Raw genomic sequence first — 12,781 nt, 5'->3', positions numbered from 1 at the left:
GGTTAAAATGTAATTAGTCCTGATTAGGGGGGATAAAGGAGGTACTGGATAATTAAATGGTTAAAATGTAATTAGTCCTGATTAGGGGGGATAAAGGAGGTACTGGATAATTAAATGGTTAAAATGTAATTCGTCCTGATTAGGGGTGATAAAGGAGGTACTGGATAATTAAATGGTTAAAATGTAATTAGTCCTGATTAGGGGGGATAAAGGAGGTACTGGATAATTAAATGGTTAAAATGTAATTAGTCCTGATTATGGGGGATAAAGGAAGTACTGGATAATTAAATGGTTAAAATGTAATTAGTCTTGATTAGGGGGGGATAAAGGAGGTACTGGATAATTAAATGGTTAAAATGTAATTAGTCCTGATTCAGGGGGATAAAGGAGGTACTGGATAATTAAATGGTTAAAATGTAATTAGTCCTGATTATGGGGGATAAAGGAGGTACTGGATAATTAAATGGTTAAAATGTAATTAGTCCTGATTAGGGGGGATAAAGGAGGTACTGGATAATTAAATGGTTAAAATGTAATTAGTCCTGATTAGGGGGGATAAAAGGGGTACTGGGATAATTAAATGGTTAAAATGTAATTACTCTTGATTAGGGGGGATAAAGGAGGTACTGGATAATTAAATGGTTAAAATGTAATTAGTCCTGATTAGGGGGGATAAAGGAGGTACTGGATAATTAAATGGTTAAAATGTAATTAGTCCTGATTAGGGGGGATAAAGGAGGTACTGGATAATTAAATGGTTAAAATGTAATTACTCTTGATTAGGGGGGATAAAGGAGGTACTGGATAATTAAATGGTTAAAATGTAATTAGTCCTGATTAGGGGGGATAAAAGGGGTACTGGGATAATTAAATGGTTAAAATGTAATTAGTCCTGATTAGGGGGGATAAAGGAGCTACTGGATAATTAAATGGTTAAAATGTAATTAGTCCTGATTCGGGGGGATAAAGGAGGTACTGGATAATTAAATGAAAGTTTCGTTGCTGAAATCTTCGCGATTTCCCACGGGTGTTCGAGGCCACGTGACGTTCTGTGAATGACGTCACGCGTTCACACTTTCTGTGGTTCGTCGTCGTTTGTGTGGACACGTGACTCTCTGTGGACACCAGACACTCTGTGGACATGTGACTTGCTGTGGGCACGTGACTCTCTGTGGGCACGTGACTCTCTGTGGACACGTGACTGTGCGCGACATGGCGGTTTTTCTGCTCCTATTGTGTCTCGTGTGGACACGTTGCGCCGATGCCGCGTCGGGTCCTGAGGGAAGTGAATGTCACGTTGTGGCCGGAGGGGACGTGTACCCGGGCGAGGCGGCTCGACAACCTGGAGAGGCACATTCACTTCACCTCAGTAAAGCGCAAAGTGAGTTTCCAATGCGGCGAGAAGGGCTGAGTGAACATTCCGAATAAAACTCCACGTGTTCTTCTTCCATTGTGACGTTACCGCCTCGTCCGTCTCAAACTCGTCTGTTTTCTGTCACCGATGTGGAACATGATGTGTTCACATAATGCGGCGTTGAACGAAGTTTACCGGCAAAATACCCTGATCGACCATCATCATCCAGAGCGATCTCATTCTCACAACATACCATCCTGTACACCGGCACCGTGCCACCCTCCACCGCACACCAGCACCGTGCCACCTTCCCCTACACACCAGCACCGTGCCACCCTCCACCGCACACCAGCACCGTGCCACCTTCCCCTACACACCAGCACCGTGCCACCCTCCACCGCACACCAGCACCGTGCCACCTTCCCCTACACACCAGCACCGTGTCACCTTCCCCTACACACCAGCACCGTGCCACCCCCCACTGCACACCAGCACCGTGTCACCTTCCCCTACACACCAGCACCGTGCCACCCCCACTGCACACCAGCACCGTGCCACCTTCCCCTACACACCAGCACCGTGCCACCCCCACTGCACACCAGCACCGTGCCACCTTCCCCTACACACCAGCACCGTGCCACCCCCACTGCACACCAGCACCGTGCCACCTTCCCCTACACCCCAGCACCGTGCCACCTTCCCCTACACACCAGCACCGTGCCACCCTCCACCGCACACCAGCACCGTGCCACCTTCCCCTACACACCAGCACCGTGCCACCCTCCACCGCACACCAGCACCGTGCCACCTTCCCCTACACACCAGCACCGTGCCACCCCTCCACCGCACACCAGCACCGTGCCACCTTCCCCTACACACCAGCACCGTGTCACCTTCCCCTACACACCAGCACCGTGCCACCCCCCACTGCACACCAGCACCGTGTCACCTTCCCCTACACACCAGCACCGTGCCACCCCCACTGCACACCAGCACCGTGCCACCTTCCCCTACACACCAGCACCGTGCCACCCCCCACTGCACACCAGCACCGTGCCACCTTCCCCACACACCAGCACCGTGCCACCCTCCACCGCACACCAGCACCGTGCCACCTTCCCCTACACACCGGCACCGTGCCACCCCCCACTGCACACCAGCACCGTGCCACCTTCCCCTACACCCCAGCACCGGGCCACCTTCCCCTACACACCAGCACCGAGCCACCCTCCACCGCACACCAGCACCGTGCCACCTTCCCCTACACACCAGCACCGTGCCACCCTCCACCGCACACCAGCACCGTGCCACCTTCCCCTACACACCAGCTCCGTGTCACCTTCCCCTACACACCAGCACCGTGCCACCCCCCACTGCACACCAGCACCGTGTCACCTTCCCCTACACACCAGCACCGTGCCACCCCCCACTGCACACCAGCACCGTGTCACCTTCCCCTACACACCAGCACTGTGCCGCCCCCCACTGCACACCAGCACCGTGCCACCTTCCCCTACACACCAGCACCGTGCCACCCTCCACCGCACACCAGCACCGTGCCACCTTCCCCTACACACCAGCACAGTGCCACTCTCCACCGCACACCAGCACCGTGCCACCTTCCCCTACACACCGGCACCGTGCCACCCCCCACTGCACACCAGCACCGTGCCACCTTCCCCTACACCCCAGCACCGTGCCACCTTCCCCTACACACCAGCACCGTGCCACCCTCCACCGCACACCAGCACCGTGCCACCTTCCCCTACACACCAGCACCGTGCCACCCTCCACCGCACACCAGCACCGTGCCACCTTCCCCTACACACCAGCACCGTGCCACCCTCCACCGCACACCAGCACCGTGCCACCTTCCCTACACACCAGCACCGTGTCACCTTCCCCTACACACCAGCACCGTGCCACCCCCACTGCACACCAGCACCGTGTCACCTTCCCCTACACACCAGCACCGTGCCACCCCCACTGCACACCAGCACCGTGCCACCTTCCCCTACACACCAGCACCGTGCCACCTCCACCGCACACCAGCACCGTGCCACCTTCCCTACACACCAGCACCGTGCCACCCTCCACCGCACACCAGCACCGTGCCACCTTCCCTACACACCAGCACCGTGTCACCTTCCCCTACACACCAGCACCGTGCCACCCCCACTGCACACCAGCACCGTGTCACCTTCCCCTACACACCAGCACCGTGCCACCCCCACTGCACACCAGCACCGTGCCACCTTCCCCTACACACCAGCACCGTGCCACCCCCACTGCACACCAGCACCGTGCCACCTTCCCCTACACACCAGCACCGTGCCACCCTCCACCGCACACCAGCACCGTGCCACCTTCCCCTACACACCGGCACCGTGCCACCCCCCACTGCACACCAGCACCGTGCCACCTTCCCTACACCCCAGCACCGTGCCACCTTCCCCTACACACCAGCACCGTGCCACCCCCCACTGCACACCAGCCCCGTGCCACCTTCCCCTACACACCAGCACCGCGCCACCCTCCCCCGCACACCCGCACCGTGCCACCCCCCCCCACACACCAGCACCGGGCCACCCTCCACCGCACACCAGCACCGTGCCACCTTCCCCTACACACCAGCACCTTCTCACCCTCCCCTACACCCCAAGGCCGTGCCACCCCCCACTGCACACCAGCACCGTGTCACCTTCCCCTACACACCAGCACCGTGCCACCCCCCACTGCACACCAGCACCGTGCCACCTTCCCCTACACACCAGCACCGTGCCACCCCCCACTGCGCACCAGCACCGTGCCGCCTTCCCCTACACGCCAGCACCGTGCCACCCTCCGCCGCACACCAGCACCGTGCCACCTTCCCCTACACACCGGCACCGTGCCACCCCCACTGCACACCAGCACCGTGCCACCTTCCCCTACACCCCAGCACCGTGCCACCTTCCCCTACACACCAGCACCGTGCCACCCTCCACCGCACACCAGCACCGTGCCACCTTCCCCTACACACCAGCACCGTGCCACCCTCCACCGCACACCAGCACCGTGCCACCTTCCCCTACACACCAGCACCGTGCCACCCTCCACCGCACACCAGCACCGTGCCACCTTCCCCTACACACCAGCTCCGTGTCACCTTCCCCTACACACCAGCACCGTGCCACCCCCCACTGCACACCAGCACCGTGTCACCTTCCCCTACACACCAGCACCGTGCCACCCCCCACTGCACACCAGCACCGTGCACACCAGCACCGTGCCACCTCCACTGCACACCAGCACCGTGCCACCTTCTCCTACACACCAGCACCGTGCCACCCCCCACTGCACACCAGCACCGTGCCACCTTCCCCTACACCCCAGCACCGTGCCACCTTCCCCTACACACCAGCACCGTGCCACCCTCCACCGCACACCAGCACCGTGCCACCTTCCCCTACACACCGGCACCAACCTCGTACCCTCCACTCTTCCAGCCGACACGACACCTCCATTGTTGATCAGTAACGTTTTTTGTGTTTATTTATCATTTAATATGAAACCAGGTGGTTATTTTTGAAGAGTTGGTCACATGTTGTTGCAGAGTTTTATCATCATGCAGAGTTTATTTTTAGCTCACCTGTTGGGGGTGAAAGGGTGAGAGGATGAGAGGATGAGAGAATAGGATAGGATGTAATTGCGGTAGATGCGATGCCCAGTTTAACGTCCATCCGAGGAATGACACGCACACTGCTGAATCACCCTCTCTGTGGAACACAGGGATGACAGTTTATAGCTGGGTCGGGATTCAAACCCAGGCTAGACAGCTTCGAGTGAGCATGCGTCTCACTGGGCTATCCTTCCGTAATGTGGAGATGCTTTGTAACTGAAAACATTTTTACCTCCTTCACCTTCATGTTTTCACCCCCTTTCTGTTTATTGCTGCTCTTAGAGCACCCTTATTCTGGACATTTCCATCTGTCTGTCTGTCCTCGAAACTTTGGTCAAGCCTAGGGGCTAAACCACTCAACCGATTCCAATGAAACTTGGTAGGTAGGACCAATATTTCTGGGAATCGTGTGCTTTCGAATATGGGACCCCGTGCCCTAGCAACGGCGTAGCAACGGTCCTTTAAAGTTGTCAAAAAATAAAAAAATAAATAAATCGAAAAATCGAAGCTTGGAGTTGTGTGCGCAATCTATCGAGCTCCCTTCATGCCAATTTGCAGCCCTAACAAGAAATATTTGTAGGAGGAGATAGGTTTTGGGCGAGTACATGTCAAACATTTGACATTTCTCTAGAAACGGTTAATTGCGAATATCTCTAAGAGAAAGAGTCTGATTTTGATGAAACTTGGGTGAAATGTGTACAACGTGGCTAGCATGTACACAAAAATGAATGGTTGCTATGCACACCTCCGTTGCTTAGCAACAGCTAAAATACTTTATCGTACATCGTACACTTATTGTGGACTGGACAAAAAAAATCAATACCTCCGAAACTGGACCTCCGAGGGACCTGTTTTTTTGTGCCCAAGGAGAATGTCAAACAGCATCATATAAAAATAAAATCTTTAGCGAATAGATAAATGGAATTACCAGGGCTGCCATTTGTTAGAGTCTCTTTGGAAACATGCCTGAAATTTCACAAGGTGGGTTTCTGGGCGCAAACGAAGAGGGCTGTGATAATCATATTTATTGTGCTAAATTGATTGAAAGCATGTACATGAATATCGGCTCGTCGCGTCGGCCAGCTTTCCATCTAGAGCGAGCAGCCATGTCGCCTACCGGCTTGTTACTTACGAAATCTAAAGATTTTGTAAGTATATTGATGCCTTCCGTTTCTGTTTGTTTGTTTGTTTGTTTGTAGGCACGATAACTCGAGAACGGAAGAAGCTACCAATGTCAAATTACACCACGTGATTCAGGAGGGTGATGGCTAGTGCTGATTAGATTTTAGTCAAAATCGGTCAAAGGTCAAGGTCACAGTGAGGTCAAACATTCGATTTTTGATGGTTTGGTACAGAATCATCGTAGAAACTTCTGGTTTGTGTCGCTACCTTCTCGAGAGACATCTTTTATTAGACAAGGTCAGAGGTCAAGTTGACGATTTCGTAAGTACCAGTCTATGACTGCTTGTTTGTTTGTTTGTTTGTGTACAGGATATCTGAAAAAGTTGTGGACGGATTCGGATGAAATTTTGTGGACATGTTCGGTGTGTGACAAGGACGAACTGATTAGATTTTGGTGAATGTCCGAATCCGGATCTGGATACGATAATTATTTAAAAGTGATTTTTCACTATTAAGAGATAGGGCCAAAAACGATATATAGCACGATATTTCAAAAATGTACTGGGCCCGATATGTTCTCGTGCATCAGGCATTGCTTGCCTGAGGAATACGCTCTACCGAGTGCCCTTCAAGTTTACTCCTTGTCATCATCTAATTAAATTATTTTGCTTTCTTAACTCTGGAAATGTCACCATGGAGAACTGCCAACGAAGCTTGAAGAGCGCTCGCCAAGTGGCTTTGGTGAAGCAACCACTCTAGCAAAACAGTTGAAGAAACTTTTTCAGAAATGAAACGTTAAATTTTTTTTTCATATATCTATCTCTGCCGAAGTGATGGGTCATATAATGAAAGATGATCTTACAAAAAGGGGAGACATGGTGTAAAATAAAGTTGCACATATTCAGCGAGCGAACCATGGCCTGACGCACGCCTGAGACATCGCACAGCCAAACATAGGCGAATGGGCCCTGAACTTTGTTCAAGTCGATCGATATATTCAGTGAGAGTGTGAATATTGTAGAGCGCTCGCCAAGTTGCTTCCACACTCAAGTAAGCACTCCAAAGAAATGTTTGATAAGGAATGGCAAGCGATTAGCAATTGGTCATACTAGTGCGTGTCTGTACGTGCGTGCCCGTACGTGCAAAAAATAAAAATAAAAAACTTTCAAACCGCTTGCCAGAAACAACCACACAGGCCGTTCCTTCGCTCCCACATGCCCATACGTGCGTGGCCGTACGCGCAAATCCCCCCCCCCCAAAAAAAAACTTTCAAACAAATACACAGGCCGTTCCTTCACTCTCGTAAACAACGACTGGATTGGGGCATTGTGTTTATCTCTAAATGTGCCTAAGAAATCGAGAAATTATTAGAATACAGTGTCATCACTATCCGGAAGTCCATACGTTGTAACCCGTAATGCGGAACGCAGCTGAGAATCTCTTCCCCAACAGCCACGCCTACGCAGCAACGTGTTTTGTCATTGGTTGGTAAATAAATGGCCATAACTTGGGAAGCACTTGTCCAATTAATATCAAACCTTGAAAAGGCACATACTCAGGTCCCCAGCAATATACCTGGCAAGTTTCAATTAGATCGGACCAGTGGTTGTCGAGAAACAGCGGTCACACACACACACACACACGCACACGCACACACACACACATGTACACACACACACACACACACACACACACACACACACACACACACACATTGCTGGAATTATAGATAGATAAACATCATGCACCTGAAGACGCACGGAATGTCAAACGATGCCCGAATTGGACATGTGAGCACTTGTTTTAACAGTCGGAACAACTGCTGAAGTCAATAAAGAAGTTTAAAATTTGTAATTCTGCTTAGTTTAAGAGATTCTCGAGGTTATGGCATGTGCGGAAATGAAATAAAGCCACGAACGCTGGTGTCTCTGTGCGTTTATAAGCATTGCAATACACCCAGCGATTCGTAGCTATGAAGAACAGGCATTCAATGACTTGAGTGAGGAAAGTGGAAAAGAAAAGAAAAAAACCACATTGTTAAGAAACCATTGCAGCCTGTTCCAAGTCAAGGCATTGTTGAGCAAGCCCAAAAAAATGGTGGCTTCAGACTTGGGAGCTGACAGGGCTGACCAAGATGGTGCGCCGCCATCTTGGTAAGGCTTATTTTGTTTTTTTCGTGATGAGCACCCCGTTAATTATCTTCAAAAGATGTGTTTTCATTAACATGAACACCCAATTTTCACTCTTACACTTCCTTGGAGTTCTCTTGGTATGCATGCAAAGTTTCAGGCTGCTCGGTTTTATAGTTTTGGAATTATGGAGGAGACTGATGGACGAACACACATTGACATTAATTGGTAGAGATATATGTTGTCATGGAGCTGGCGGTTAAGGTTAACCCCCCCCCTCCCCGATCCAAATTGTGGTGACAGGCAGTTAACACCGCCAGCCCGGATAGCCGAGCGGTCTTTCCTTATTAGGAGGTGGACACGTTGATTCTCAAAGATTATAACGCGCACGGGGAGCGGTGGGGAGCAATGGCGGAGCGACGGAGGCACAGATGGATGCACGGTGGGGGGGGGGGGGTTATACTCAAATCCCATGACAAATACATGGACACAGCAACTTAAAATAAACTCAGAATTTAATAAAAATAGACAAATATCTACAAAGGATAATAATCAATATAATTTTGGACCTCTATATCTCTGAAACCGCACCATGGAAGAAATTGAAACTTGGCACATAGCAAGTACTCCTCATGGGGAATGAGTGTGATTTTTTTAATGACATCATTGGTGCCTTCGTTATGATGTCATAATTGCATCTAGAGAATGGTACATCCAATGAGTATGAACATTTTTGAGGGTATCTAGGGATAAAATTGTCCACAAATGTTTTTGATGACGTCATCGGTCACGTGATTCGACATCCATATTGTGTTTTTTTTTATTAAAAAAAAAATCTTCAAAAATCTTCTCTGAAATGGCTGACCAGATCGAGGTAAAACTTTACACAAATGACCGCCTTTCCATGAGGAACAAAAGGTTCACACATATGACATCATAGGTCACATGGTTTGGCAGCCATATTGGATTTACCCTAAAACATATAAAAAATCTTCTTCTCCAGAACAGCCGGACAGATCGGGGGGGGGGGGAACTTCACGGAAACGTTCTTCAAGGCATACGTGTACAAGTTTGTTAAGGAATAATTTATAGGTCACATGGTTTGGAAGCCATGTTGGATTTAAGAAGAAATATTAAATAATGTTTTCTGTGGAACCGCTTAATTAATTGACGTGAAACTTCAGAATTATGATCGAGTGATGATGGGGAATACATGTTGTAAATTTCCACTTGATCGGACACACGGTCTGGCAGCCAGAATTCTTTATTTTTTTGATGTGTGGTTTAAAAAACTTTTTTTTGAATGAAGCTCATTTGGCTGTTCCTGGATGGGTTTGAGGGTACGGAAGTAGCAGCTGAAATGTGAATCCTGTCCAGGTTCCTCCTGATGACTTCATCTTTGCTTGTTGCTTGTTCGGATTCCTTCTGATGACTCCTATGCAGGACTAATACCTCTTTGGTCTTCCATTTGAGTTTAATTGAATTTATTTTAATCCCATTCTGAATTCAATTGAATAATAATAAACGTCATGGGTCAGAGTCAAGTGTCCAATCAAAGCGGGACGTCTTGGTACCCGGTCATTACTGCTAGCAGTTATTAAGTGGCAGACTTAATTATGTCTGTTATTAATTACGTAACACACCACACAAAACAAGTCCTGGCGAGGGTGTGCAATCTCTGCTCTTTTTCTTGTTTTAAGTTGTTTTCCTTCATAGGATTTTCTGGGAAATTTTCAAAATGGTGTTTTCATGTGCATCTGCTTTATTCACTTCACATTCTGCAAAGATACTGAAAAAGCCCGTTCATGGCGAGCGTGACGTCGATGAAATTTCCTCGAGATCAGACTTCGCTGCATCGCTGGAAGAGATTGCTCAGACGCGGGGGGAAAGGCCAGATGGAACGGGAGATAAACTGGGCATTAGCAAGTGGTCACGTTTGTGTTCATGACATTTGATCACCATCGGATCATGCCTGACAGACACGCCATCGGAGATCGAAATTATTTTGCTTAGAACAACTGGGGGAAACCTGTGATTCAACGCAGCAATGCAGCCATCATCAAACGGTCCGTAGTCACCGGCAGCGCAACATCGCAGCCCAGACGCTCGGCCACCTTGCCTCCGGTAACTCGCACCCTCTATTGTGGCTCCAAACCGGCGATCAGTGTCGAACTTGACAACTGTGACCTCACAATCTAGGTGTTTGGGCCTTGCAACTTTGGGCGACGAGTCGCCAATGTCGGCAGTGAGATCGCAATAGATTTAACTTGACGGTGTTCAAAGAAATCAATTGGAAGTACAGTACATTAATTGCCTAATGGTTGAAAGGACTGAATTAAGACGTCAGTGATTGTAGTGTCACACTAGCCATGACTATAGGGTGCCTTGTGATGTCGTAACTTGTATTGTAAGTAAAGTGTGTACGCCCTAAGTGATAGTGAATGGAAGCGAGTCGGCATTCCAATTCATCCCAAAGGCGTTCGATGGGGTTGAGGTTAGGGCTCTGTGCAGACCAGTCAAGTTCTTCCACACAGATCTCGAAAAACAATTTCTGTATGGACCTCGCTTTGTGCACGGGGGCATTGTCATGCTGAAACAGGAAAGGGCCTTCCCCAAACTGTTGCTGCAAAGTTGGAAGCACAGAATCATCTGGAATGCCATTGTATGCTGTCACGTTAAGATTTCCCTTCACTGGAACTAAGCGTGTTTCATCACTCCAGAGAACGTGTTTCCACTGCTCCAGAGTGCAATGGCCGTGAGCTTTACACCACTCCAGCCGACACTTGGCGTTGCACATGGTGATCTTAGGTTTGTGTGTGGATGCTCGGCCATGGAAACCCATTTCATGAAGTTATTGATGAACAGTGCTTGTACTGACGTTGCTACCACTCAGTTTGGAACTCGGTAGAGTGAGTGTTGCAACTGACGACAGACGATTTTTCCGCGCTACGTGCTTCAGCACTCGTCGGTCCTGTTCTGTGAGCTTGTGTGGCTTACCACTTCACGGCTGAGCTGTTGTTGCTCCGAGACGTTTCCACTTCACAATAACAGCACTTACAGTTGACCGGGGCAGCTCAAGCAGGGCAGAAATTTGATGAACTGACTTGTTGGAAAGGAGGCATCCTATGGCGGTGCCACATTGAAAGTCACTGAGCTCTTCAGTATGGACCATTCTACTGTCAATGTTTGTCTATGGAGATTGTATGGCTACGACACTGTCCTACGACACTGTCCAGAGAGAGGTGGTGATGATGACAATGAGATGAATGGGAATGCCGGAAGCATAATTCAGGTTGGTGGAAGGGATATACAAGGGAATGAATGAAGTGCTTAATTTTATACACCTGTCAGCAATAGGTGTGGCTGACATAGCCGAATCCACTAATTAGAAGGGGTGTCCACAAACTTTTGTCCAAGTAGTGTACGTGATAATGGCGAATTATTCATCGTCTCGACATAACACCTGTTTGAATGCATTATTAACGCACAATCTCATGATTCCCAAAATTTCTGGTCTGATTGAGAATCAATGTTGAGTGACAGAAGATGGACAACAGCATAAAGTTAATTTGACTTGCTAACATCCTCCCAACCCCATTGTTCCTTTTGTCTTCTTTCTTATCTTCATCCCATTTGAAGTTTCCAAACCAGCACCGCATTGGGAAGGAACGGCTGTGGTCGGAGGAGAATTCAAGGCGCTGAAATTAACGGATTATCTTGGCAAATATCTCGTCTTCTTCTTCTTCCCTCTGGACTTGTGAGCAAAAGCATCTGCATGGGTCTGTGAGATGAACAGCATGGTTGCGATTAAACTGTGACATGAGCTGGGCTGAGGTTATAATGTGATTTTAGGAGGGCTGTTTGGTTTTAATGTTACACGAGGAGTTGTTCGGTGTTCATGTCAAATGAGGGGGACGTATCAGTTTTTAATGTCATATGAGAAGGAGGTATTAGGTGTTAATGTCATACGAAGAGGCGGTGTTGGGTTTTAATGTCATACGAAGAGATGTTGGGTTTAATGGTTTATGAGGGGTAGGTGTAAGGGTTTAATGGTTTATGAGGGGTAGGTGTAAGGGTTTAATGGTTTATGAGGGGTAGGTGTAAGGGTTTAATGGTTTATGAGGGGTAGGTGTAAGGGTTTAATGTTTTATGAGGGGCAGGTGTAAGGGCTTAATGGTTTATGAGGGCTAGGTGAAAGGGTTTAATGGTTTATGAGGGGTAGGTGTAAGCGTTTAATGCTTTATGAGGAGTAGGTGAAAGGGTTTAATGGTTTATGAGGGGTAGGTATAAGCGTTTAATGGTTTATGAGGGGTAGGTAAAAGGGTTTAATGGTTTATGAGGAGTAGGTGTAAGGGTTTAATGGTTTGTGAGGAGTAGGTAAATGGTTTGTGAGGAGTAGGTATAAGGGTTTAATGGTTTATGAGGAGTTGGTGTTGGGGTTTAATTGTTTATGAGGAGGAGGTGTAAGGGTTTAATTGTTTATGAGGAGGAGGTATAAGGGTTTCATGGTTCATG

General features: G+C 49.0%; 1 protein-coding gene across 1 annotated transcript in view; it reads left to right on the top strand.

Moving 5' to 3' along the window:
* Positions 1–1,087: 1,087 nt before the first annotated feature.
* PRDX4 (peroxiredoxin 4) overlaps positions 1,088–12,781 on the top strand; it is a 31,760-nt gene continuing 20,066 nt past the window's right edge. Inside the window, exons 1-2 of the mRNA XM_085844866.1 lie at positions 1,088–1,381; positions 11,906–12,023. Coding sequence (XP_085700992.1) covers positions 1,213–1,381; positions 11,906–12,023 — 287 coding nt within the window. The 5' untranslated portion in view covers positions 1,088–1,212. The remainder of the gene's footprint in view (positions 1,382–11,905; positions 12,024–12,781) is intronic.

This window comes from Eptatretus burgeri, chromosome 11 (assembly GCF_056783735.1).
Source record: "Eptatretus burgeri isolate ZD-2024b chromosome 11, Ebu_testis_v1, whole genome shotgun sequence".
In the NCBI taxonomy this organism is placed as follows: Eukaryota; Metazoa; Chordata; class Myxini; order Myxiniformes; family Myxinidae; genus Eptatretus; species Eptatretus burgeri.
The sequence above is the reverse complement of the archived record's forward strand: the minus strand, read 5'-3'. Positions and strand labels throughout refer to the sequence as shown.